The sequence below is a fragment of the Zosterops lateralis genome, assembly GCF_965231275.1.
Source record: "Zosterops lateralis genome assembly, chromosome: 2".
Classification (NCBI taxonomy): Eukaryota; Metazoa; Chordata; class Aves; order Passeriformes; family Zosteropidae; genus Zosterops; species Zosterops lateralis.
Window position 1 is genome coordinate 610974 of NC_139763.1, and position 27752 is coordinate 638725.

Below are 27752 nucleotides of genomic sequence, written 5' to 3' on the forward strand. Positions count from 1 at the left end.
AGGAGTAAGAATTCTAAAATATAGAAGTAGAAGAGTCGTAGGAATACAAATTTGAATTTAAATATGCATAGAAGAAGAAGAATAAGAAGAATCTGAATTTTAAAATACATTGAAGAAAAGAAGAATAGTAAGAAGAAGAATAGTAAGAAGAAGGAGTATAGGAATAGTTAAGAATCCATAAATGAAGACAAAATCTAATGAATAAAAAAAATTCCAAATAATTTGTGTTTATTGCATATTGTATATTTACATTACAGTCTATGATATAAAAACATGAAGACACAAGATACTGTAATTACAAGATATTATTCCCAAGAAATTACCAAAGAAGAACGGAACGATTTATTACTGAAGAATTTGTATATATTTTCTAACAAGGTTTGTAACGCACAAGGAAGGAGTCTCCAGAATTCATTTCCTGTCTCTTGGAGGTACTGAAGTCTTTTCCCCCTCTGTGCCAGGGAGTGCCCCGGGAGCACTTTCACAGAAGCCCCGAATCCCTGAGGCTGGAAAAGGCCTCCCAGCCCAGGCAGTCCCAGCTGTGCCCACCTTGTCCCCAGCCCAGAGCACTGAGTGTCACCTCCAGGTGTCCTTTGGACACCTCCAGGGATGGGCACACTCCAAAGCTCCCTGGGCAGCTCTTGCCAAGGTCTGAGCACCCTTTCCATGAGGAAATTGCTCCTGGTGTCCAGCCAGAGCCTCCCCTGGCACAGCCTGAGGCCGTTTCCCCTTGTCCTGTCTCTGTTCCCTGGGAGCAGAGCCCGACCCACCCCCCGGCTGCCCCCTCCTCTTGGGGGCTCCAGAAGGATTGTTCCTTTCTTAGGCCCTCTCCTCCTCCCCTCTGCTTTCCAAAACCAAATCAGAATCACGGAAGGATGACAAATCCCACAGGAGTGTTTGGGACTGGCTGTTCACCCATTTCTTCTGTCCAGAGGAACCACCAAGTGTCTCCCTCCTCCCTTGCCCAATATCCAACAGCAGGGAGTCCCATGGCCAGGGATCCTCTGTGTGGGAGCAGCAGGAGGGAATTCTGAGCCCTTCTGCTGCCCTGAGAGAGGGGAAGGCAGGGATTCTCCTTTCTTGCTTGCTTTTCCACACCAAAGGAGACTCCAGCAATGGGAAAAGGAATTGTTCAAGGTGGAGCTGCCCTGCGGGGCTCCTGCCCAGAGGAGAGGCCTGGGGGACGTCAGGTGTGCTCCCACCCACAGCCTGGCACTTCAAAGCTGTGTCAGGAGTGGGGGAATTTGAGAGAAAACAGATTATCCAGAACCACACTTGATCTGGGTCTTCTCACTGCCGGGGCTTGCAGCAGGTTGTGGATAAATGCTGCACGGCAAGCCTGTGAAATGAGGAGGACTCTGCTTTGACTCCTTGGTGCTGCCGTGCAGCCTGGCAAAGGAGAGGTGCTTTTGTGCCCGTCTGAGGCGTGTGAGTCCTGCGGGAGTTCCAGAGCGCTCTGAAGCCTTGGACCAGCTGCTGGGTTTTGCCCTGATGTTGCTCAGTTTTGCTTCAATGTTTGCAAGATACAGCCGATGAAATAAGTAATTAACAAGTTTAAAAAACCAAGCACAAGGAGTGACAATACTGCAGATGAAAGATCATTTAATAGTATTGGATTTCATTTATTAAGTCTTTTGTCAGTAGAGAAGCTGCTATTAACTACCTCTTCATGAAATTTGAGCCACATGTATTTCTAATTATACCTTTCTAGTATTTGTTATGGCGTTTGAATTCCATGTACCACAGCCGAGTGCCATCAAAAGTCGTTTTGTCTCCCAAAGAGGCGGAAACTCTCATTTCTTTCTCCCAAGGAGGCCGAACCCCGCGTGTTCCGTGTCCCCTGGCACAGCCCCGGCCCCGGGACGTGCACGGGGCATTTGGCGCTGGGGCGGCCGTGTGGCGATGGTGCCGCAGGCGAGCCCAGCCCTTGTGGCCGCTGTCCCGGTGCGGGATTTGGAAGGGCAGGGACACAATGTGGAGCGGCGCGTGTCTTTGTGCTCCGTGTTTGTGCCGCGTGTGCGGGCGGAGCGGGGCCGGCGGGAGCCGCGCTCCCCTCAGAGCCCCTGAGGGCGGCAGCGATGGCGGCGCCGCTCCCTCAGCAATGGCCCGGCCCCGGCCCCGGCCCCGGCGGGCGGGGAGCCCTCGGCAGCGCCCTGGGGGCGGCGGGGCCCGAGCCCCGGGCCCGGGCTCTGTGCCCGTGGCGCCGCAGAGGCGAGGGGAGAGCTGCGAGAGTCGGTGCCTGGGGCAGTGCCCCGAGCCGGGGGCAGCAGCCGGGCCCGGCCTTGTGGAAGCGCACGAGGCTCTGGGGGTGCCGCTTGTGCGGCTTGTGCAGGTGCCTGTGGATGGCCCCGGCCTTGCGGGCTGGCCCTGCCCCGCTCCGCTGAAAACGGCCATGAACACCCCTCAACTGTGCCCCCGAATTCCGTGTTCACCCCCATGGCCAGGCGGGCACATCATCAGTGTGTCACTGTGTGAGTGGACATGGGGCACAGCAGGACCCAGGGCTGTGCCAGCCCGTGCAGGGCCTGTCCCAGCTGGTTCAGAAATGTGTTTTCAGTTCTGCAGCAGCTCTTTGTCACCGTCGGCTTCACTTTGGGACAGCTCCGTGTCTCTGTTGAATTCCTCTCTGTAATTCTCTTGGCCCATGGTGTCTTCTCCTTGAGACAACTTTTGATGTCTGTTGAATTCCCCCTGTGACAGCTCCAGGGGGGTGCAGTGTCCCCTGGGGCAGGTGACACTGAGATCCTCTCTGAGAGTCACTGCCCAGCTCCTGCCCTGCTGTTGTGGTTTGAAAGCAAAATGAGTGAGACGCTCCAAGTCAGAGATATAATTTAATAAGAAAAAAAGGTAAAAAGGTAAAAATAAAATAAAATCAATGCAATAACACAAAGGAGCACTGCCAGAGTCAGAACACACCCTGAGCAGGGTGGGGGGAGCAGTCCAGGTGAGGGGCTCTTCCTGAAGCAGTGATCCCACAGAAAGGTCTGGGAGCTCTGCTCCTCTGGGAATCCAGTGGCTCAGGGCTGCTTGTCCTGTCCCAAATCCCAGATTCTCTCCAGGTGGGAATGCTTGGCTCCTCCCCCTGGGCATTGGGAGCATCTCCCAATGGGATGAGGAGTCGTGCAGTGGCTCCTTGATGGCCCATTAAACAGAGAGAGCTCCTGGAGGGAGTTCCCTGTGAGTCCTGGGCAAGGCATTGATGGGCCATGAGCAGAAGAGCCCAAAGGAGGGGCCTGGGAAAACACTGCCCCACCTGGTTCCAGCAGCTCATGGGGATGGGGATGGGATAAATACTGTGTGCACATCCTACACCACAGCCCAGGACACCTGCCAACCTCACAGCCTTGCTGGGATCCTCAGCTCAGGCCAGCTCCTCAGGGAAGACCCCACTGATCCACGGAGATCCAGGCTTTCATTGCTGCCACCATTTCTGAGTTGTTGCCGTATATTCCTACTGATTCAGTTCTGTCATGAGGAAGAATAAGAACGTCCAGGCAAGATAAAGACGTGTCTGGATTTGCAGGATTTTGCAGGAGGAACACGGAGCCATCCTGTCTGGGTGGTCCGATGTGCTCTGGCAGATCTTCCCGTGCTTTGTTTTATCAAAATCTTCACTTTGGTGAAAATAGTGAAAATTTAGCATAATTTGAGACTAGAGAAAATCCAGACGTGCTTTGAAAAATTAAGAAAATGCATCCTGAGTATTTGATAAACAAATAAAGCTGAGACTAAGCAGTTGACAATTTATTTTCTTCCCAGCCATGGCGCACTTTGTCCCTGCCATCCCCACGGGCAGAGCAGAGCAGAGCAGGGCTGGGTGTGGTGTGGTGTGGTGTGGTGGGCAGCCCTGGCCCCTGCAGTGTCCACAGACCCAGCCCAGCCCCGGCTCTGCCTCTCTGTGTGTTCCAGGCTGCAGAAGGCGCAGGAGGAGCATCGCTCCGTGGAGGTGGAGAAGGTGCACCTGGAGAAGAAGCTGCAGGACGAGATCAGCATTGCCAAGCAGGAGGCACACCGGCTGCGGGAGCTGCGCGAGGGCACCGAGAACGAGCTCAGCCGGCAGAAATACGCCGAGCAGGAGCTGGAGCAGGTGAGGGCTCACCTGGGGGATGCACCTGCACAGAGACGTGGCATTGTGTTGGGAAAAATGGGAAAAAATTGCTACAACATTGAGGGCAGTGCTGCTTCATCCCTCTGGGAAATCATGGAAATACACAATGTCTGCATTGGGAGACCTTAAATCCCTTCCAGTCCCACCCCAGCCATGGCAGAGACACCTCCCACTGTCCCCAATGTCCAGCCTGACCTTGGGCACTGCCAGGGATCCAGGGGCAGCCACAGCAAATCTGGGAATTCTATTCCAGGGCCTGCCCACCCTGCCAGGGAACAATTCCTGCCCAAGATCCCATCAAATCCTACTCTGAAGCCATTCCCTGTGTCCTGTCCCTCCATCCCTTGTCCCCAGTCCCTCTGCAGCTCTCCTGGAGCCCCTTTAGGTGCTCTGAGCTCTCCCTGGAGCTTCTCCTCTCCAGGTGAGCACCCCCAGCTCCCCCAGCCTGGCTCCAGAGGGGCTCCAGCCCTCAGAGCACCCCAGTGGCTCCTCTGGGCTCTCTCCAGCAGCTCCAGCTCCTCCCTGTGCTGGGCCCCGGGGCTGGGGCAGCTCTGCAGGTGGGGTCTCACCTGAGCAGGGCAGAGGGGCACAATCCCCATCCCTTCCCTGCTGCCCCCACTGTGGGATCAGCCCAGGACACAGGGATTTCAGGTCCCAGTGCTCATGGCCAGGGCCTGTGGAGCTTCTCCCACCAATCCCCAGCTCCTTCTCCCCAGGCTGTGTTTGTGCTGGGGTTGTCCCCACACAGGGCAGGGCCTTGCCCGTGCTCCTGGCTCAGCTCCATGGGGCTGGCACAGTCCCAGCTCTGCAGCCTGTCCAGGTGCCTCTGGCTGCCCCATCCCTTCCCTGCAGTGTGTGCCCCCAGCCCCCAGCCCTGTGTCCCTGCAGAGTGTGGGGTGCCCTGGATCCCAGTGTCCCTGTCACCAACAAAGACATTTCCCAGTGCCAGTCCTGGCTACTGAGGGACACCAGCTCTCCACAGCCCCTGAATCCAGTGATCTTGCTGCTTTTCTGTCTTCACTTTCCCACTCCTGTTTGTGGAGGAAAAGCCCCAGGTCTCTTTTCCACAGTGTCCATTACACGTCCCAGTCACTGCCATGGTGCTGGACAGGGCAGGTGGTGGCACCTTGTGACATCCCAGCAGGAGCAGGGGTTGGACTTGCCCTGGAGCTGACCCTCTGGGATTCCTGACTCCCTCCCCAGTCCATACAGTCTTTCTTTATGTGTGTTCATGGTTTTAGGTCAGATTTGGAATGAGTTAAGTTCTGCTTTCCATGTTTTGCCATGAGCAGAAGGGTTTGTAAGGCTTGGGTTGGGGGAGCCCTCTGAGACCACCAAGTCCAGCCATTCCCCAGCACTGCCAAGGCCACCACTGACCATGTCCCCAGTTGCCACATCCTGTTAAATCCCTCCATGGATGTGACTCCAGCATTGTCCTGGGCAGCCTGTGCCAGGGCTGGACAACCCTTCCCATAAGGGAATTTTCCCAATATCCAACCTTTACTGCCCCAAACCTACAAGAAAGTCCAAACCCACAATCCCAGTGGCTGCTCCCTGTCTCACCTGAGGGACAATTCTCACCTGGCTCTAAGTTACAGATCAGTTTAAACTGAAACTGGGAGCCAGACCTGCATGGGCCAGGGGGGTTCCTCAGATATTCCAAGGGCTTGTGTGGATCCTCCCAGTTCTGTCCAGTCTTTTTTGCTGCCATGGAGGACGGGGAAGAAAACAAGGCAGAAATCCAGGGCTTCCCCTGGTAAATCCTGGGATCCCTGGGGCAGTGCAGGGGTGCAAACAGCAAATTCCCTTCCTGCCTGGGGCAGCAGCAGCCCCCAGACCCACAGTGCCTGTTTATCCAGCCTCCCTCCTGGGGCTGTTGTAATTCTCTGGGGAAATGGTTTCTCCCTCCTGACCCCCTGGACTCCCTGACCACTTAGAGTGACCCTTACTTCCTTCTCTGACCCCACTGGCTGTGGTCTCTCCTCTGAGCTGGGAGGCCGTAAATTGTCTCCCCTTCCTTTGCTCGCTCTCTTTCCCCCCTGGAAAGTCGAGGAATAAACACCTGGGACAAATGTCCTGGGGAAAGGGCCTCTTCTGAGATATCTCACCTCGTCCTTGGTATAATTCTCTCCAAATCCTCCTAATAACTGAGCTAGTTAAAAGCCCCCAGGAGGAGGGCAGGAGAGGGGATATATCATGGGGCCACCTTTCCCCGGGGTGTCCATCCTGGCACAGACCCTGGGGCAGTGTGCTCTGGGCACCAGGTGTGGCTAGGTGGCCTCAGGTGTCCCAACACTCACCCCTGGCCAGCTCCCAGCCCTGGGAAAGCCCAGCTCTCACCCCTTCCACTTCCCCCCTGCATTCCCATCCGTAAGGAGCGCGGGGAGCCGGCGCTGACGTGACTCTGTGGTTCCTCAGTCCAGCAGGAGGTGAGTACTGGAGTGTCCCCCCTGAGCACCGTGTGAGTGTAACCCCAGCACCGTGCCAGCGCCTCGGGGACACCCGTGACATTAACAGGCACCCCCTCTGACCCCACAGCTCCTCCCAGGTCAACATGTTCCCTGCTGCCAGGGAATATTAACCCAGACCTCCTTCTGCACCGGTTGGTTCTTGTCACCAAAGCCACACTTGGATGGTCCTGCTGGAGTTGAGTGTCTGGGATGAAGAAGTGTCCTGTTCCCAGGATCTTCATCCATCCCTCTCTCCTCACTGGGTCACCCTCCACAGACCACGGACCCAGAGAACACTGAGGGAATTGTGGAATAGAATCCCAGACTGGTTTGGGTTGGAGAGACCTTAAATCTCATCTCATCCCACCCCTGCCATGGCAGGGACACCTCCCACTGTCCCCAGTGTCCAGCCTGGCCTTGGGCACTGCCAGGGATCCAGGGGCAGCCACAGCTGCTCTGGGCACCCTGTGCCAGGGCCTGCCCACCCTGCCAGGGAACAATTCCTGCCCCAGATCCCATCCAGCCCTGCCCTCCGGCAGTGGGAAGCCATTCCCTGTGTCCTGTCCCTCCATCCCTTGTCCCCAGTCCCTCTGCAGCTCTCCTGGAGCCCCTTTAGGTGCTCTGAGCTCTCCCTGGAGCTTCTCCTCTCCAGGGGAGCACCCCCAGCTCTCCCAGCCTGGCTCCAGCCCTGTGGCTCCTCTGGGCTCTCTCCAGCAGCTCCAGCTCCTCCTGCTGTTGGATCTCAGGGTTGGAGGCAGCACACTGGGGGATCTCACCAGGGCAGAGTGTAACTTCTTTATAAATTTCCTTATAAATTGTTGCACTTAGTGATCCAAATGAGATCTCAAAGATCTCCCCCAGGGGAGTGGAGACACACAAAATAACTCCTGTTTGCACGGATTCCCCACAGAACCACCAGGGTTTGGGTCATGGACACTCATTTTATCCACTGGTCCTTGCCTGTTCCACAGCACTTCCCTTTCCCACCATTCCCTAAAAACATTGTTCCTGTGGGTGTTACGAGCACTCCTCTACCCCAAACCACCAATGACAGATTTCCTACCCATGTTTTCTCCATATTCCCAAATCCCAGGTGCCTGTGGGTGATGGTCAGAGCTCTGCTGAGGTGGGAGCAGCACCTGACACTGCTGCTGTCTGACAGGAAAAGCCAGGAAAAAACTGGGCTCTGGGACTGAATTTGGCACTCTAGGACTGATTTGGGCAATTTTATACTGAACAACCCTAAATCACACACGAGTGGTAGAAATGTTTAACCTCTTGTGTGTGGTGCCTCAGGGCTGCTCCTGGATGGGTGGATGGATGGATGGATGGATGGGTGGATGGATGGATGGATGGATGGGTGGATAAAATACAGAATTTCAGAGTATCTGCCTGTACCCTGGGGCTCTTGGCTCCCTAAAACCCTCCCTGGGCTGGGCTCGGTGAGACGTGACCGAGCTAAAGAACACACTGAGGGAAAAGCTCCAAGAGTGAGCAATCCTTCACAAAAACGCTCCTCTGCATCCGCCCACCGCCCTGAGGGAAAGGGCTGTGCCCGTGGGCTGGGAGCTGCAGGAGCAGGGAAAGCTCTGGGAGCTGCTTTGGGTGAGAGGCAAAGCTGTTGTGCAGCGTGAAGCCACAGCACCCCCCGAGCTTTGGGGTGCCGTGGTGGCACAGTGCCCCAGCCCTGCAGTGTGTGTGTGCTGTCCTTCCACTGCTCCAGCGTGGGACACCCTCCCTCCCTGCAGGGCTGGTCAGGCTCCAGGGCTGGGAGAGCCTCTCACTGGGTGGGCACTGCAAGAGACGAGTTCATTCTTGATGGTCTCCACCACTAAAGGCTTTTCTGTGAGCCCTGAGTGTCCTCAGCTGGCTTCTCACCCACTCCCTTCCAATCCTGCATCTCTGGGGGATGTCAGGGTGTGCAGGAGCCTGGGCTGGGCTGGAAGGAGAGACCCCAGGAATGGCTGATGCAGCCAGGCTGTTTCTTTTCCTGACCAGCAGCACATGTTTTGTGTCTAAATATTTTTCTCACTTTCTCCAGTGTGGAAGTTGTCTCCTGACGAGCTCCCTGGGCTTGGCTGGGAGCTGTGCTGAGACAGGGATTGCCTGCAGGATCTTGTCAGGGCTTCTGCCCCCGCAGGAGGATCTGGGGGATTTACAGACAGGCAGGAAGCTCTGCAGAGGTTTCTGGAGGCTGCAGAAAACCCCCAGAGCATTCTCTCTGCCAGCCTAATTCCCTTTTAACAGCCTCATGCACAGTGCCATTGGCTCCAGAGGGTTTTCCTGTGGCTCATGACAGAGGAGCTGATGTGGAGGGGTTGAGAGGGAACACAGCATGGGAATTTCTGAGGGAATTTCTGAGGAAGGAGTTCAGTTGTAGGGTGGCAGGAATCATCTGTGGGAGGTTCTGGTGCTTGGAGCAGCAGCCTGGCGTGTGGGTGGCTCCTCTCCTGCTGTCCCCAGGAGGCCAGTGCTCCTCCAGAGAGGACTTTTCCTGCTGCCAGGACTCAGATGGAGCAGGCTGGGAAGTTTTTCCTGGCGCCCGGGGAGCGGGGCTGGCAGCAGAGGGGGGCTGAGCCGGGTGTCCCCACGGCTGCTCCACGGCGTCCCCGGCGCTTCTCCCCAGGTGCGGATGGCACTGAAAAACGCCGAGAAGGAGCTGGAGTCCCACTGCAGCTGGGCAGCCCCCGAGGCCCTGCAGAAGTGGCTGCAGCTGACCCACGAGGTGGAGGTGCAGTACTACAACATCAAGAAGCAGAACGCAGAGAAGCAGCTGCTGGTGGCCAAGGAAGGGGTGAGAGCTGCAGCAGGGGCCTCGTGCTGGGTCCCTGCGGGAGGGTTGGGGAATGGAGCCTGCAGAGCTGGTTCCTCTGCATCTTCTTTGGCTTGTGGAATTGTGGAATCCCAGAATGGGATGGATTGGGAGGGACCTTAAAATTCATCTCACAACATGGACAGGGACACCTTTGATTATCCCAGGCTGCTCCAAGCCCCAGTGTCCAACCTGGCCTTGGGCACTGCCAGGGATCCAGGGGCAGCCACAGCTGTGCCAGGGCCTGCCCACCCTGCCAGAGAACAATTCCTGCCCCAGATCCCATCCAGCCCTGCCTTCCCTCAGCTCAAGGGCAGTTTCTCTCTTCATGCCTTAAATTTGCATCTTGTAAAAGTGCAGCACAAGCGAGATGTGAGGAGGGGATGAGGATGAGGATGAGGAGTGCCATGGGCTCTCGGGGTGGGCAGGTCCCATCCTGGGCACTGTTGGAGCCTGGAGCCCTGGGGATGTGAGCAGGGATCGCTGCCCTGGGTGCTGGGTGAGCAGGAGCCTTTGCACCTCCCAGCACAGTCCCTGCTCCAGGTGAGGAGTGTGCACAGGCAGTGGAGTCCCCAGATCGTGCGGTGAATCATCGCTGCGTTCCCAGTCTGGGGTTTTGTGTGCCAGCCCCGAGGGATGAGCCCAGGGAGCTGTTGGGACTCGTCCTCATCCCTGTGGCCACACAGAGCCAACAGAGCTGGCAGGAGGGAAAACTCTGTCTGCCTTAATCTGCTTTGATTGGGAACATTTTAGCGTTCCAACAGTTTTCCCTTGGCTGTGTCAGTTCTTGCCTCCACATCCTTGCCTTTCCTGAGCCCCAGCTTGCTGCCACTGGAGCTGGGAATGGAAGAGCTGTGGGAGGAGACTTTAATTTTTGGTACAACAACACAAGTTCAACCTCAAACCAAAAATCTTCCCCAGCCCAACATCCCTTGGGCATTGCTGGGGTGTTTTTGGTGGTTATTCATGGGGGAGATGAGCCCTTCACTGTGTGAGGTACCTGGTTCATGGAATCATGGAATGGTTTGGGTTGGAGACCTTCAAGTCCACCTATTCCCCAAGCAGTGCCAAGGCCACCACTGCCCCGTGTCCCCAGGTGCCACATCCACAGGGCTGTGAAATCCCTCCAGGGATGGGGACTGCAACTCTGCCCTGAAAGTTCAGCCTTTTCAATCAGTTCCCTCTGATTTTTGGGAAACGGGGAGAAGGGAGCATGAAATCCCCAACCTGCTGCTTGCTGCTGGTGAATTCCTCACCCCAGTGTCAGGGAGAGCAACATTCCTCAGTAACATCACCATTCCCACATGTGCAGGCAGCTCAGGGACTGTTCCTGCCTCAGCCCATCCAGGATGTCCATGGCCTGGAGGGAACATCAGCTTGTCTTCCTCCTGTGACTCTTCTCTGTTGACATTCCAGGCTGAGAAGATCAAGAAGAAGCGAAACACCCTTTTTGGGACGTTCCATGTCGCTCACAGTTCCTCTCTGGACGATGTCGACCATAAAATCTTAACTGCAAAGTGAGTGTGTGCTCAGCACCTCCCTCACCCCTGCCTCCCTCTTCACCCCTGCCCTGGCCCAGGCAGGACTGTCCTCACCTCCACAGGGGCTTTGGGGCTCATTTTACTGAGCTCCTGTTGTCCTCAGTGACCTGAGGTTGGGCTTGATCCTCTTCATCAATAACCTTCTGATTTTACCTGTGAGAAACAAGGGATCACAGTTACTTGGAGCAGTTAAAAGTCCTGCCAAAACGAGGTTCCAGGAGGCTGCGGGATGCTTAAGGGATTGTCATGGGATGGCTTGAGTTGGGAGGGACCTTAAATCCCACCCAGTGCCACCCCTGCCATGGCAGGGACACCTCCCACTGTCCCCAGTGTCCAACCTGGCCTTGGGCACTGCCAGGGATCCAGGGGCAGCCACAGCAAATCTGGGAATTCTATTCCAGGGCCTGCCCACCCTGCCAGGGAACAATTCCTGCCCCAGATCCCATCACATCCTACTCTGAAGCCATTCCCTGTGTCCTGTCCCTCCATCCCTTGTCCCCAGTCCCTCTGCAGCTCTCCTGGAGCCCCTTGAGGTGCTCTGAGCTCTCCCTGGAGCTTCTCCTCTCCAGGTGAGCCCCCCCAGCTCTCCCAGCCTGGCTCCAGAGGGGCTCCAGCCCTGCCAGGGAACAATTCCTGCCCCAGATCCCATCCAGCCCTGGGAAGCCATTTCCCCTTGTTATTAACCCCACACACTTCAGCTGCCACTGAATTTTTAAATTTCTGCACTCCTGGAACTGGAACAAAAAGCGTCTCAGATTTCAGGATACACAAAAAATACCCAGGAAAGCCCCCAGTGCAGTACCCAGGGACCCCATTGCAATGGATTTAGATTTCAGGGGTGTTTCCCCTGACTGTCCCCGTGTGTCCCTGTCCCCAGACAAGCCCTGAGCGAGGTGACGGCGGCGCTGCGGGAGCGGCTGCACCGCTGGCAGCAGATCGAGCTGCTCTGCGGCTTCCAGATCGTCAACAACCCCGGGCTGCACTCGCTGGCCTCGGCCCTCAACATCGACCCCGGCTGGATGGGCACCCCCCGGCCCAACCCCTCGCACTTCATCATGACCGACGACGTGGACGACCTGGACGAGGAGCTGGTGTCCCCCATGTCCATCCAGTGTATGTCAGCAATGGGGATGGGGGAGCCTGGGGATGGGGGAGCCCCCCTGGGAATGGGGGATCCCTGGGAATGGGAGATCCCCCCTGGGAATGGGGGGAGCCCAGGAATGGGGGATCCCCTCTGGAAATGGGGGAGTCCTGGGAATGGGGGAGCCCTGGGAATGGGTCTGTGGGAGCTCCCTGCAAATGGGGGATCCCTGGGAATGGGGCTCTGGAGGCTCCCTGGGAAGGGAGATTCTGGGAGCTCCCTGGGAATGGAGGCTGTGAGAGCTCCTTGGGAATGGGAGATCCTAGGAATGAGGGCTCCCTGGGAATAGGGGATCCCTGAGAATAGGAGCTCCCTGGGAATGGGGGATCCCTCAGAATGGAGCTCTGGAGGCTCCCTGGGAATGGAGATTCTGGGAGCTCCCTGGGAATGGAGATTATTCTGGGAGCTCCCTGGGAATGGGGGCTCTGAAGGCTCCCTGGGAATGGGGATCCTGGCAGCTCCCTGGGAGCAGGGGCTGTGGGGCTCCCTGGGAATGGGGCTGTGGCTGCTGGGGTTGGTGGCTGTGACACAGAGCAGACCTGGATCTGTAGTTCACCTGCAGCAGGAGGGATTCATTGGTCCAAGTTGGGGTTTCCATGCCCAAAGACCACAGTTGGTCCATCAGGGTCAGGAGCATCCCTAAACAGGCCAGGCCCCACTGCTGGGGTTGTTTGGAGCCTGTTAATTCCAGCAGAACTGGTAATTTAGAAACTGTTAATTATCATTTCATTCTATCTGTGCTGTTCTGGTCAGCTCAGTGATTTAAACATTTACCAAAAAACCCCACCAAAGGCATGGGTAGACATGGCAGTGAGACAGGAAAAGGGATTATCCCCAATTTCCTTGACCTGAACACTTTTTTGGCATTTAAAGGACTCAAAGCTGCCCCCTCCCGAGGCCCAGCAGGACCTGCATCCTGCACCATTCCCGGTGGGAGCAGCAGTCTGCCAGCCTAGGATCCTGTTAAACATTCCCTGGAGCAGAGCCTGGATCCCCAGCTCTGTGCAGGGCTTGGGGATCCCTCCCTGTCAGTGACAAAGAGAATCAGCTCCCAGGGTGGCTGTCCCTGCCCTGCCAAGCCCAGATCCCACAGAGGGAGGGCTGAGTGTGGATCTCCCTGTGCCTGTGACCCCCCAGGTGCTGAGCTCCTGGGCTGGGTGACAATGTCCCCTCCTCTGCAGCAGTGGGAGTCAGCCCTGGCTGCTCTTCCTGCCTTCGGCTGGCCCAGATCCTGCCTTGCTTCTCCCAAAAGGGCATTTCCCAAATGGTTTCCCATTGGGTGTTGCACGAGAGGCTGAGAGAGCTGCAGAGCAGTGACAGGGGCCTGGGGGCACAGGAGCAGCACCTGGGAGGGCACAGCACCCTGATCCAGGCACTTCCATGGGATCATGGAACCACAGAGTGCATTGGGCTGGAAGGATGTTAAAGCTCATCCAGCTCCTGCCGTGGGCAGGGACACCTTCCACTGTCCCAGGCTGCTCCAAGCCCCTTGCCTTGGACACTTCCAGGGATCCAGGGGCAGTCACAGCTGCTCTGGGCCACTCTGGATGATTTAATCCAAGGCAGGGCTGTTGGGGGGAGCAGGAGGGACGAGCAGGAGGGACGAGCAGAAGGGTCTCAGGGTCTGCAGGGCCACGTCCCCTTGTCCCCAGTGCTGCTGGGGAGGGACAGGGACAGGGACAGGTCTGAGGGGGCTCAGGGCAGGGCCAGGGGGAGGCAGAGCCTGGAGGCTTTGGGTAGTGCAGGAGGAGCAGAGGAACCTGCATGTTCCCAGGGCTCTGGGGTTGGATCCCACAGTTTGTGGGATCAGGTGTGCTTGGGGACATTAAAGCTTCAGGGAAAGGAGACCTCCTGCTCTTTGTCATTACCAGTCACCATCAGAATGGAGCTGGACATCTCTGACAGAGCCCTGGCACAGCCCCAGCTGGGCACTGATGGCAGGGAGGTTTGGGACAGTCCCAGGTGACACCTGAGGCCCTCAGCTGGGCCAGGTGTGAGCCTTCAGCCCCGATTTCAGCTTCTTTGCACTTGAGACGTCTCCAGTGAGACATTTCCAGGGAGCACTTGCAGTTCCATCATCCCAGAGGTGGGCAGAGAGCCTGCCCACCCCCTGCCCACCCTCCTGCCCACCCTCCTGCCCCTCTCCTGCCCCTCTCCTGCCCACCCCCTGCCCCCCTCCTGCCCACCCACCTCCCTGCAGGTGATACCCCCCATAGCAAGCACTGGGCACTCCAGTTCCCAAAGCAAGGGAGCCTTTCCCTGTAGGATTTTTTCCCCTTTGTGTACAAACCCTGTCTCAGGAGAGCATTGCTGAGTTTCTGGTGCCCAGGTGTGTTGCAGAGGACCCGTGGTGCTTCTCCCAGTAAATCCCATCTCTCTGTTTCCTGTTCCCTCCTGGCTGCCCCCCCAGATGCAGCCTGGCTTTTCGGGCGCAGGTTCAGCGACCGCTCCTCGCTGTCCTTGGAGGATCAGTCCCTCTGGAAATACCCTGGTTTGGTTCTCTTCAATTATATTTTCATTTTTTTTTTTTTTATTCTACCCTCTGGCCTTTTTCTGGAACTAAAATACATCCACCAATTTTCCATCTTTCTGGCACGGGAACTAATGAATGTGTCTCTCCTCACTGAGCCATCACCACCTGTACTAACCCCGGGAAGAGTCTGGTGGGATGAAGAAGAATCTCAGCTGCAGCTCCCACGTTCTCCTGGGTGCAATTAAGGAATCTGGAGGGTTGGACTCACTCCATTTTTACCCCTGAGGTGGAGATAAAGGACCCAGTGAGGCCAGGAGGAGGTGACAGCATTCCTTATCCCATCCCACCTCCTTCCCTGCTGCCCCATCCCTCCCCACAGGTGCTGCTGGTGCCAGAATTCCCAAATAAACTGAGCAGTGCCACCTCTTAGGGAATCCTGTCCCCCCAGTGGCACAGGGATGGCACACAGGCCATCCTTTGGAAGCCTTCCCTTGGGGAGCATGGCCAAGCCCTGGCTCTCATGGGACAGAGGAGGGGAACGTGCCAGCCTGGTGCAGGGAGGGCTTTTCCTTGGGGGTAATTTGGGGAATGTTGGTAAAACGTGAGTCTGGAGGGAAGTGGAGGGTCTGGGAAGTGAAGTCCCAGCCTGTGCTCCAGGGCTTTTCACAGGGTAAGTCTTGGAGAAGGAGAGCACAAAGGTGGGAAGCGCTGAGTTGGGAAATGAGGGCTGAAACACCAGGAAAAAAACAGGGAATCCTTAGGAAAAAAAAGTGTGGCCCAAGGGAAAAAGAAACCTGTATCAGAAACCCATCACCCCAGTGAGTTACTTTGCAGTCGGCTCCCTGTGAGCCCTCCACAATGAGATTCCCAAATGAGAATTGCAGGTCTGGAGCAGAAAAAAAAAATTCTTGCAATAGCAGGTGGATGGTGTAAAATTCCAGGTTCAGGGATGGGCACTGTAGAGAACAAGGAGCAGTGGGAAAGACTGGGATTCACCTTGGGGCTGTGGAAACAGCCAAGTTGCCAGAATTATTCCTTCTTATTCCTTCTTCCACTGGAAATATGTCCCTGTGGACCCTCCAGTCCTGAGTCATTCTGCCTGAGGGGCCCTGTGTGTCCAGCTGGGAGTTTCCAGAGCAGGGATTGCTGGTTCTTCCATTCCCAAAGGAGCTCTCCTCCTCCTCCATTCCTGAGCTTTCCTGTCTCTGCATCTTTTTAACCCATTTGTACATTAATTTCTTATGCACATAAGAAATCCTGAGCAATCCTGAACACCTTATCAAAGGAGGAACATCTTGTATGGAATGGCAGCCAGGGGATGGAGTAAAGGCAGCCTGGTTGCCTTGGGATGGGGCTGCAGCCCTGGGATCCCATTTCCATGATGGAGGGGAGCATTCCCAAGGCTCCAGGCAGGGGAAGGGGCCTCCCCTGGCTCTGGGGGTGACCCTGGGGGCAGGTGAGGGGCACAGGCAGCTGCTCAGGGATTGCTGGGCTCCAGTTCCAGCCAGGTGTGACCACAGGGCTGAAGACATACCAAGGAGCTTTGAAGGCAGTTCAGGAGCTCTTGCTGGGGTTCCAAACGACATTCCCATGAGGTTCCCCAAACCAAGGGGAATTGGCAACCAGAAGAGAATATTTCTCAGATTGAGAGTCTCTGATCAGTCAGAGTGGTCATGGAACAGGCGGGGAGCAGGTGAGGCCACTCTGGGGCCAGAGTCAGCAGCTCAGGCATGGAGGAATGGGGCATGAATCCCAGAAATCTGGGTTGGGAGGGACCTTAAATCCCACCCAGTGCCACCCCAGCCGTGGCAGGGACACCTCCCACTGTCCCCAATGTCCAGCCTGGCCTTGGGCACTGCCAGGGATCCAGGGGTGGCCACAGCTGCTCTGGGCACCTGTGCCAGGGCCTGCCCTCCCTGCCAGGGAACAATTCCTGCCCAAGATCCTCAGCCCCAATATTTTCAACCAATCAGGGAACTGCCCCATCTCTCTAAGTGTCCAAGGCCAGGTGGGACATTGTGGCTTGGAACAACCTGAGACAGTGTAAAGTGTCCCTGCCCATGGCAGGGGTGGGAAGAGATGAAATTTAGGGTTTCTCCCACCCCAATTCCCTGTATGATTCCATGCTGCTGTGCTTTGCTCCTGCACAGCAGTGTCAGAATGGAGCAGAGCTGAGCTCTGGGAGTGGAGCTTCAGGTGCCAACACGGACCTGCTTGCCTGGGGCTCGTGCTGTGGGCTGTGAAGGTCCCACCCAGGCAGCAGCAGTGGAGCCATGAGGTGTCTGTGAGGGAGGAGTGGCCCTGGCAGTGCCCAGCTCTTGGCTCTCCAGGATGAATCATGCAGGCTCTCTCTGCGTCAGGCAAGATGCTCAGATAAGGTGTTCAGAGGCACCTACATCAGCAGTGTTGGACTTTTTCCATGGGCTGGGCATTAATCCAGCATGTTCAGCACCAGCTTAAAGCTGCTTCTGCATTAAACAGGCCTTAACAGCTGGGACAGTGCTGGTGGCACAGCGACAGTGGGGCGGTGCTGCTGGGGATGGGGCCAGTGGGACAGGGGCTGTGGGGTGGGGATGGTGGGGTGGTGATGGTGCCAGTGGGACAGGGATGGTGATGATGCCAGAAGGACAGGGATGGTGGGATGGTGGTGGTGGGACAGGGATGGTGGGATGGTTCATGGTGCCAGTGGGACAGTGATGGTGGGATGGTGCCAGTGGGACAGGGGCTGTGGGGTGGGGATGGTGGGGATGGTGCCAGTGGGACAGGGGCTGTGGGATGATGATGTGGGATGGTGGTGGTTGGACAGGGGGCCGTGGGATGGTGATGGTGGGATGGTTCATGGTGCCATTGGGACAGGGATGGTGGGATGGTGCCAGCAGGACAGGGATAGTGATGACGCCAGCAGGACAGGGATGGTGATGGTGGGACAGGGATGGTGAGATGGTGCCAGCAGGACAGCGATGGTGACAGTGACAGTGGGACAGAGATGGTGATGGTGCCAGCAGGACAGGGATGGGGATAGTGCCGGCAGGACAGGGATGGTGATGGTGCCAGTGGGACAGGAATGGGGATGGTGCCAGTGAGACTGGGATGATGCCATCAGGACAAGGATGGTGATGGTAGGACAGGGATGGGGATGGTGCCAGTGAGATGGTACCAATGGGACAGGGATGGTGGGATGGTGTTGGCAGGACAGGGATAGTGACGGTGCCAATGGGACAGGGATGGTGGGATGGTGCCAGCAGGACAGGGATGGTGGGGTGGTGCCAGTGGGATGGTGCCAGCAGGACAGGGATGGTGACGGTGCCAATGGGACAGGGATGATGCCATTAGGACCCTGCCATCACCGGCAGAGCCCCCTCTGCCAGGCCATACCCTCACTCCCCCCCGTGTGTCGTTGCAGCTCCGGCCTTGCCCAGCACAGTCCGGCAGCGCCTGGTGGAGCCGCAGCACGGCCACGGATCGCAGAGGTTGGTAGAGAGTCTCGTGCCGGGGCAGCCCGAGGCCGGTCCCGTGGCCCCTGTGCGGGCGGGCCGAGTGTCCCTGCGCCGAATGCACAGCCTCACCTCCGGACAGTCCTTCAGCTCCGACCCGCCCGGCTCCAGCCCATCGCCTGCCTCCACCTCCTCCACCTCCTGCTCCTCATCCACCACCACCGCGCCTGCTCCTGCTTGCCATGTCCACCCTATCTATTACCATCACACCACCTCTTATTTCCTCCAGATGGATTCCATCCCCGACCTGCCCCCTCCTGATGTCACCTCTGGAGTTCGCTGTCGCACTGGGAGCTTTGGGTATATTGCTGTTTCTTTTCTAGCTGCCTCCTGCCTGCCGTGCCTCACAGCTGATGCTTGCTGGGGTGTTCTTTTTCTCTCACATTCCTCCTGCCCTTTTCTTCCGGGCTTTTTTTTCCATGATTTTTCCGCTTTTGTTCCTTCCGCTGCTCTCCCGAGCTGCTGGAGCCTCTGAGGAGGATTCCATGGGCCATCCCCATGCCCACGAGCTCAGTGGGGGCATTCCCAGGGGGCTCTGCTGTTGTTTCACTGTAGCTGAGCAAATGAGAATTCCCAGGTGCTCAGCATCCCCTAAACAAGGGGGTGTGAGGAGGTAACAGAACTGATCACCAAACCCCACCTGGTTTAAAGCCTGGGCCTCCTTGGGGTCCTCACAAGTGAATTGCAAAGGGAACATGATGGGTGGGGACCACGAGGCAGCAGCTGGAGAAATTTGGGCTGGTTTTCAGAGGTGCCAGAGTGGCAGTTCAGGGATGTGTTCTGCAGTGACTCTGCCTCTGGTCTGGTAGGGATGAGGAGTGGGGGTGTTTTGGCTAAGGAATATCTGAGGAGGGGAGTTGGAGCTGCTTTTGTTGGCTTTAGCTTGGTCCCTTTCAGTTGGCTCTTTGGAGAGCTGGCACACCCTAGGGACTGGTTATCCTCCATCCCTAAATCCCAGCGCTGTCCCAGTTCACTGTGCTGGTGACAGGGAGGAGCAGGAATCCTGCCTGGTGCTCCAGGGGCCCTGACAGGAATCTGTGTGTCCCAAGCACAGGGTCAGCTTCCTCAGGTGCCTTTTACCTGAGAGAGATCCCTTATCCTCATCCCCTGGGATCATGGATGCAGCCAGTCCTGAGGTGTTGTGGGGGATCCCCCAGGGATCAGGGGCAGTGGGAAGGCTGTGATGGACCAGGGAATCCAGGTGGCCCTGGACAGCTCATTCCATCTCTGTTCCATGCTTTCTCCATGGCAAAATTAAAAACAGTCTCACAATCCTCGGTACTGGGGAGCAGACTGCTGGGAGAAGGCTGGAAGTCCCTGGGTGAGGCAGAGGATGGGGGAAATGTCCTTCCACCATTCCCAGGCAGGGAAACATTCCCAGTCACCACATCTCCACCCATCCCAGCACGTTGTGCCATTATCCCCTGACCTGTGGGTCCCTCTGCCCTCCAGTGCTGGGATCTCTCCTGGCCTTGTTCACAGTCTCTGGTTTGGATGTTCCTCCCTGCCCTGTGTGTCAAAGCTGAGCAGCCCCAGGCACATTCTGGAGTCTGGAATGCCAAGGGGAAAATTCCTGCACCTGCTCCACAATGGAGAATTAAAGAGCAGCATCTCAGTTAATTCAGTAATGGTTGGTTGGGGATGATGAGAAGCAGTGTAATTAATTAACTCCTCTCAGTGGGAGCTCAACTGCAGCTGTCCCATTTTGACTGGTAAAAGCTGGGAATGCTGCTGGTCCCTGCTGCCATTGCCTCCCTGACTCTGCAGGAGGGAGGGCTCATCCTGGCAGCCTGGGGCTTGTGTCCCGTGTCCAAAATAGCTGTTTAAATGTGATTTATTTCCACCTGTGATGGCTGTGGCACATGGAATTCCTGCTTAGGACAAAGCCTGAGTCCCTGCAGACCCCCTGAGAGTGGCAGAGGGAAACAGGATCCAGTGTGAGGACCCCAGGGAGGGAAGGGGATGATGCCAGAGGTCCTTAAGAGGACAAAAAGTGGGGCCTCCCCTGGTCAGAGCCCAGCTGGTCACCACTGGGTGCCAGCAGGAGCGTCCTCTCCCTGCTCCCAGGTCACAACCTGGTCAGTGATGCAGGAGAATCCATAGAGTCAGAACCTCCCACCTGGGATTTGCTCCAGCTGCACCACAGCAGGGAACTCCCCCCCACCTCATCCATCCCTGCTCAGCCCAGCAGCAAAATGAGGAGTTGTGTGCCCAGAGCCGTGGGTTTGTCCCTGTTAATTGTTTTATCCAACTGCATCATGAGCAGATCCTGCTTTGATGCATCCCCCAAAGCGCCGCTGCCGGGCCCACGGATCGCTGCTCCTCCTTGACATCCCCGAGGCCTTTCCATCCATCCCTCCCTCCCTCCCTCCTGGGGAGGCTCAGACAGGCCTTCCAGGGAGTCACTCCAAGGACCAGAGCAGACCCCCAAAGATTGCTGGCCCCCCTGCTGCTGGGGGCTGCTGGAGCTCGCTGGGCTCTCCCACATCCAGCAGGTGCCAAGGCTGGGCAGAGCTCACAGGGGACAAACATCTCCAAGGAGCTGCCCCCACCCCGAGCAAGGCTGGGGATCACTGTCTCCGGAATCCTGCCGGGGTTATCCCAGCAGGGAAACACTCCCTCAACTCCTCACTCTTTGCTTCTCTTTTGCAATTGGCTTCAGAGGATCCGGCGCCAATAAGGTCAGAGCGGTTCCGGGCCCGAGGCGGCTGCGGGATCTGGGGGGGAGAGGGGCTGGAGTGGAGGGGCTGTGTGTGGACTGTGCACGGAGGTTTCTGCTGCCAGTGCCTGCCTCAGGTGGAGACAAACCATGGAGATGGGAGTGTAGCACCAAATCCCCGTGCCCAGCCCCTTCTCCAAGCAGGAAGGGAGGCGGCAGCCAAAGCTCAGGGAAGGGAGAGGGTCAGGAATGCAGGGAAATGAGTAACTCACAGCTCTCAAAGGGTGGAAGGGAGGAAGCTGCTCTTGGGTTTGTGCTGAGGCTGTGCCAAGCTCAGCCCCACAGCAAATTGGGGAATTGGGTTTGTGCTGAGGCTGTGCCAAGCTCAGCCCCACAGCAAATTGGGGAATTGGCCTTAAGAAAAGCCTTGGTGCTACATGCACAGAGCCCAGCAGCCAGGGGTGCTCCAGGAGCCAGACACAGAGGGGTGAGGCAGCGAGGGCTCTGTGCCTGCTGGAGCACACCCAAGGCACCTCCTGGGCCAGGCTGGACCCAGAGAAATCCCTCATGGGCTGCAGGGCTGGGGAAAAAGTAGGTGTTTGTTCTCCATCCTCCTCCTGCTCCTCCCCTGCTGCTCCTCCACTCCCAGGCTTCCTGTCCTCCAGGCTTTCCTTATTCCATGCTTTGCTCTCTGCTTCTTTTGTTTGCCATCCCCATCTCCTCACCCTCCCTCCCTCCCTCCCGGCTCGGGTGGATCCTGGTGGGGTGGGAGGAAGCACAGGAGGGAACAGATCCATCCTGCCTCGGGCAGGTGAGTGCTGGCAGGGTCGCTGTGGAGGTGGTAGGAGTGCCTGGATCCATGGAAAAGAGCAGGGAGCACTGCTGGCAGGGAGGAAGGCTCAGGCTGCCAGGTGTTTCCCTGTCCAGGTGCTGCTCTGTGGTTTCCAGAAGGGCTCAGTTGTCAGAGACTCTTCCTGCTCCACAGAAACACTTCCTCTGATCCTTTCCTGGGATCCCATCGAGGCCAGCCACGTCCTGGGATAGCTTTTCCTCTTGAAAATGTGCTGTAACAGTTCAGGAGCATAATCCTCATGGAAATCAGTGGGATACAGGCCAGGCCTTGGCTGAGCTTCATCCACGATGGTGGCAGTGTCCTGGGAATGCTCTCTCCTCCCTCTTGTCCTGGCATGGACTCAGGAGTGTCCTCTCTGTCCAGCCAGTGTGATCCCAGGAATCCTGTCCCTCCTGCTGTGCACTTCCTTGTGGGAACCAGCAGGAAAAGGCTCGTTTGGAGCTGAAGAAAACCCCACAAGCTCCTGGCCATTGGTGTTCAGCTCCCAAGATCAGCCCGTGGGTGCCACAGGAGGAGTGCAGGAGGTGCCTGTGCCAGGTGTCCCTTGGATTGTTCCTGGCATGGTGGGTGTGTCCTGTGTGCCAGGATGTCACCAGCTCTTCCCTGTGTCCTTCAGGAATAGATTCCTGAGTTACAGCTGGAGAGATTGTGTCTGAGCAGGGTTAGCTCAGACCACTGGAATATTTGGGAATTTTGTGCTCTTGGGCATCAGCTCCTTCAGCCCCCCTGGATGAGCCCAGAGGGATGAACTGGGGCTCCAGTGAGGTGGAATCCATGTGGTGCCTCCAGTCCAGGATCCCAGAGAACCAGGAATGGGGACACAGACCCCCCCCAGCCCCTGTGCTGCGGAGAGAGCAGTGCCAGGAGGTGACACAGTGGCCGTGGTGTCACCAAGGCCCTGCCCTGGCTGCTGCTGTCCCCTCTCCTGCCATGGGGGACCAGCTGTCCTGGGATCAGGTTCCCAGTGTCTGTTCTCCGGTAGGAAAATCCTCCTGGAGCAGAGCATGGCTCTCCATCTGCTGTCATCACTGTCCCCACACGCTGCCAGTGCTGCAGGAGGGCTCTGGTCCTGGCTGGAGTGAAACCTGCAGGAGAGGGAACAGCTCTCAGAGCCCAGCAAGGAACACTCACCCTCCTCACACATCCTTGAAGTCTCCTCAGTGGAAAAAAAAATCCATTTTTTGCTGCTCTCTTGCTGTTTTAAAGGATTTATATCACTCACCCTGACCCTGTGGGATTGTGCCAGCCAGAAGGGCTGGGTTGGATCTCCTGGAAAAGAAGATTTTTTTGGTGGAGTTGGGACACTGACTGTGAAGGTGTTGCTGTGCCTCCATCCCCAGGCAGGGCACGCTGGGTCCCTCAGGGCTCTCCCACCTCCTCCATGGCCCGAGTCTGGAGCCAGCACTGCATTCCTGCCAGGATTGACCCTGCCTGTCCCTGATCCTGGCTCTGACCAGCCCCATTCCCGTGCCAAGGTCCTGCCCCCCAGCCTGGCTCCTTCTCCTGGCTCTGCTGGGACCCAGCACTGGCCACTCCTGGCACTGGGCTGCTGCCAACCCCTGCAGCCAAAGTCTGCTTTGTTTTCCTAGAAAAGGGGCACTTCCCAGGGATTTGTGGAGGAAATAAACCTCTGGAAGTGGCTGTTCTGCCGTGGCAGCCCCTCAGCAAGGGCTCAGCATGTGCAGGTGGGGGCTGCTGCCACCTTCCCTGGGAGAGGAGTGTCCAGGCAGGAATTCCCAGCAGGAATTCCCCTTTGCAGGTGTGCTGAGCCATGAGGGAGAAACATTTGGGAAAAGTAAGAGATTCCTGGAGTGTGAGGCTGTGATGGCGGTGACATTCCACCTGCAGGCAGTGGCAGCATCCCGAGGTGTCCCAGCCCAGGTGTGTGGGTGTGTCCATGTTTTGGGAGCCAGCTCCAATATTTCATGTCCTGCTGTTCCCAAGGCCCAGTTTTCCCAGTTATCCCAGTGACAGTGTCATCCATGGCAGTTGTGTCCCCTGGAGGAGTTTGGTGGCTCCACACGAGGGATCCATGGAATTGTGTCCCCTGGAGGGGATTGGTGGCTCCACATAAGGGATCCATGGAATTGTGTCCCCTGGAGGAGTTTGGTGGCTCCACATGAGAGATCCATGGAATTGTGTCCCCTGGAGGGGTTTGGAGGCTCCACACGAGGGATTCATGGCAGTTGTGTCCCTTGGAGGGGCTCCACATGAGGGATCCATGGAATTGTGTCCCCTGGAGGGGCTCCACATGTGGAATACATGGAATTGTGTCCCCTGGAGGGGCTCCAGCTGCTCTCTCAGAACAGTCTGGGATTTTCACCATCCGGATTGTTCCACTCTCCTGGGATGGGCTCCGAGGACAAGGCCAATGCCAGCAGTGCCCAGGGAGGGCTCTTTGCTGCTGGGGAAGAGAAGAGCTGAGGTGTTCTCCAGGGCTGAGTCCCAGCCACCCACGGGGTCTCACATTACCCTTTTCCTCTGTGCATTCCTGTGGAGCTCCTGAACGAGGGCCCGGCTTCATTCCATGGATTTTGTTAAAGAAACTTGTTCCAGTTTGAGGAGAAGGTTCTGGGCCTGTCCCATGCCAGGACTGCAGCAGGTGCCATCACTGCAGGGGGGAATGGCTTCCCCAGAGACCAGGATTGGGACCAGAGCTGGGAAACATCCTCAGTGACAGGGACACCGGGATCCAGAGCAGCCCCACACTCTGCAGGGACACAGGGCTGGGGGCACACACTGCAGGGAAGGGATGGGGCAGCCAGAGGCACCTGGACAGGCTGCAGAGCTGGGACTGTGCCAGCCCCATGGAGCTGAGCCAGGAGCACGGGCAAGGCCCTGCCCCTGTGTGGGGACAACCCCAGCACAAACACAGCCTGGGGAGAAGGAGCTGGGGATTGGTGGGAGAAGCTCCACAGGCCCTGGCCATGAGCACTGGGACCTGAAATCCCTGTGTCCTGGGCTGATCCCACAGTGGGGGCAGCAGGGAAGGGATGGGGATTGTGCCCCCCTGTCCTGCTCAGGTGAGACCCCACCTGCAGAGCTGCCCCAGCCCCGGGGCCCAGCACAGGGAGGAGCTGGAGCTGCTGGAGAGAGCCCAGAGGAGCCACTGGGGTGCTCTGAGGGCTGGAGCCCCTCTGGAGCCAGGCTGGGAGAGCTGGGGGTGCTCCCCTGGAGAGGAGAAGCTCCAGGGAGAGCTCAGAGCACCTCAAGGGGCTCCAGGAGAGCTGGAGAGGGACTGGGGACAAGGGATGGAGGGACAGGACACAGGGAATGGCTTCAGAGTAGGATTTGATGGGATCTGGGGCAGGAATTGTTCCCTGGAATAGAATTCCTAGATTTGCTGTGGCTGCCCCTGCATCCCTGGCAGTGCCCAAGGCCAGGCTGGACATTGGGAACAGTGGGAGGTGTCCCTGCCATGGCAGGGTTGGCTCTGGGTGGTCCTCAAGGCACCTTCTCACCCAAACCATCCCATGATTCCTGAACATCTCCCCAGCTCTGCCTGGTCCCAGCTCTGTTGAGGTTTCCCCTTGTCCTGCTGGTCTGTTCAGCTCCCTCCAGGCTGATGTTGCTGGTGGCACTGCAGGGGATGGTCTGGGGCTCCACTGCAGGCTCAGTGATGACCCCTGTGCAGGGCTCTGTGCCAGGATCAGAGCTCAGGGGGGCTCCAGGACAAGGGACAGGGGACAGCTCAGCACCTCCCACCTCCTCTCACCCGCTTTGGCTCCTCTTTCCTTTAGCTCCTTTCCTTTCCATTGGCTCCCATTCCTCACCCCCATCCTGTGCCTGGGCAGGGCAGGACCCCCACCCCAGCCCACCCCAGCCCATCCCATCCCGGGGGACCCTTGGGCAGCTCCGGGGGGTTCCTGAGGGATCCCTGGGCAGCTCCGGGGGGTTTCCGGGGGGTCCCTGGGCAGCTCCGGGGGGTTCCTGGGGCAGCTCCGGGGGGTCCCTGGGCAGCACCGGTGGTCCCCAGGCCATGGGGCAGAGCAGCCAGGCCCAGAGCCGGGCAGAGCGAGCTGTGACTTGTCATTTCCCCCGTCCTGCCCCTCTCGGCCCCGTTGGCCATCACAGGCGGGCACAGGCTGGGCACAAAGCGGGGTCACCGCAGGCACAGGCCGGGCACGGCTCGGGGCGGGGGCCGGGGGCGCACACGGATGTGGCGAGGGCTGAGGGACCCTCGGGGGACACACCGGGATTGGGGAGAGCTGGGGGCACTCCCAGAACCCGCTGGGATCCAGGGGAGGGAGGGATGAGCCTCCAGCGTCCTGTGTCTCCACCAGGTGCTCGGGGTGGGCTCTGAGCGCACAGAGAGGGCACAGGGTGGGCAGAGGCCGGGACAGGGTGGGCAGGGGGTCCCCGGGGGTCCCCTCAGCCCTTCCCGCCCCATCCGTGTGTGCGGGGCCGGGCCGGGCTCCGGGCACTGACCCCCCTTTTCTCTCTCTCCACCGCAGAGATTTAACTCGCTGCGACTCCGACTCGTCCATCCCGCAGCTGAGCGAGCAGCAGCGTGTCCCCAGCTGTGCGGGCCGGCTCCTGGCCGCCCGGCCGGCCCTGCTGAGCCGCTCCATGGAGGAGGCTGTGCCCGCGGCCCCCAACGGCGGCGGCCGGCCCGGGGAGCCCCCGGCCCCCTGCCCGGAGCGGCCCCCCGAGAGCCCCATGGCGATGAAGAAGATGATGATGCTGAACCACGGGCTGGAGAAGTGCTCCAGCCTGGCGGAGATGAGCCACACGAAGCACAGCCACTCGGATTCGTCCCGCTCTCACAGCCCCAGCTCCACCGAGGCCGACACCCCCTCCCCCAGCTCTGAGGGCCGGCCCAGGAACACCCGCATCCCGCAGCTGGCCGCCAAGAAGAGCCCGGGGGACGAGGACAGCAGCCTGACGGCCGACGAGGTCGATCTCGGCGGTCAGAGCAAGAAAAAGTTCCCCCTAAAGATCTTCAAGAAGCCCAAGAAGTAAGAGGAGGATCCCCCCCATCCATCACCATCGCCACCACCCCCGGACGTGCCCCCCGAGCCGCCCCCAGCGCCGCCCCGGGAGGAGCTATTTAAACTTATTTATTTCCTCATCTCCGAGACGAAAAAGCGCCGGCTCTGCCCGGGAGAAAGAGCCTGCCCTGGCCTCCCTCCCCTCCCCTCCCCTGGGAGCGCTGCGGTCCCGGCTTTGCTGTGCATGGCTTCAGTTACTCTGCTGCGCTCAGCCACGCCGCCTCGCCTTGGGTTTCAATGTGCTTTTAGGGTTTTTTTATTATTTTTTATTATTAATTTGTTTTTCCTGCCTCCTCCGACTTTTGCACAGGCTGATGGAGGGCTCGGGGCGGCCCCCGGGGTGACTCAGCCGCTTCTTCCCTCGTTTCCCCCAAATCCCTTTGGCTGCGCCCCCAGGAAGGGGCAGGGGGGAATCTGCCCTGGCCGGTACTTGAGTGTCCCCCTGTCCCCCCTGTCCCCCTGTCCCCCTGTCCCCCTGTGTCCCCCTGTCCCCGTGTCCCCTGTCCCCCCTGTCCCCCTGTCCTCCTGTCCCCCCTGTCCCCCCTGTCCCCTGTCCCCCTGTCCCCTGTCCCCCTGTCCCCGTGTCCCCCTGTCCCCCTGTCCCCTGTCCCCCTGTCCCCGTGTCCCCCTGTCCCCCTGTCCCCTGTCCTCCTGTCCCCCTGTCCCCGTGTCCCCTGTCCCCCCTGTCCCCGTGTCCCCTGTCCCCCCTGTCCCCTGTCCCCCTTGTCCCCTGTCCCCGTGTCCCCCCTGTCCCCGTGTCCCCTGTCCCCCCTGTCCCCCCGTCCCCCCGTCCCCCCTGTCCCCTGTCCCCCCGTCCCCTTGTCCCCGTGTCCCCTGTCCCCCCTGTCCCCCCGTCCCCCCGTCCCCCCTGTCCCCTGTCCCCCCGTCCCCTTGTCCCCGTGTTCCCCCTGTCCCCCTGTCCCCGTGTCCCCTGTCCCCCTGTCCTGGCTGGGCAGGGCCGGAGGAGGGACCAGGACACTGCGGGGCTCTCCAGGGCAGGGGACAGGCCGTGCCTGGGTGGCAGGACCGGGACAGAGCCCTCCCTGCCCTGGGGCAGGTCAGGGACACGGGGGCTCATCCGGGCAGGGTCTCCTTGTCCAGTGTCCCCTTGTCCCGGGTGTCACACGGGCAGTGTCCCCTTGTCCCGGGTGTCACACGGGCAGTGTCCCCTTGTCCTGGGTGTCACACGGGCAGTGTCCGCTTGTCCCGGGTGTCACACAGGCAGTGTCC

At 58.4% G+C, this 27752-nt stretch overlaps 1 protein-coding gene across 4 annotated transcripts in view; it reads left to right on the top strand.

Annotated features, from left to right (window-relative positions):
• The window catches only part of STIM1 (stromal interaction molecule 1), an 82923-nt gene extending 55933 nt beyond the window's left edge, over nucleotides 1-26990 (top strand). For 2 of the 4 annotated variants that reach the window (XM_083882800.1, XM_083882801.1), the window contains exons 7-12: nucleotides 3910-4087; nucleotides 9185-9352; nucleotides 10787-10887; nucleotides 11789-12024; nucleotides 17929-18319; nucleotides 25986-26990. In XM_083882800.1, coding sequence (XP_083738926.1) covers nucleotides 3910-4087; nucleotides 9185-9352; nucleotides 10787-10887; nucleotides 11789-12024; nucleotides 17929-18319; nucleotides 25986-26493 — 1582 coding nt within the window. In that variant the 3' untranslated portion in view covers nucleotides 26494-26990. Of the gene's footprint in view, nucleotides 1-3909; nucleotides 4088-9184; nucleotides 9353-10786; nucleotides 10888-11788; nucleotides 12025-14462; nucleotides 14544-17928; nucleotides 18320-25985 lie in introns of all 4 variants that reach the window. The other 2 variants (XM_083882803.1, XM_083882802.1) reach the window with 2 other exon arrangements.
• The last annotated feature ends 762 nt before the right edge of the window (nucleotides 26991-27752 follow it).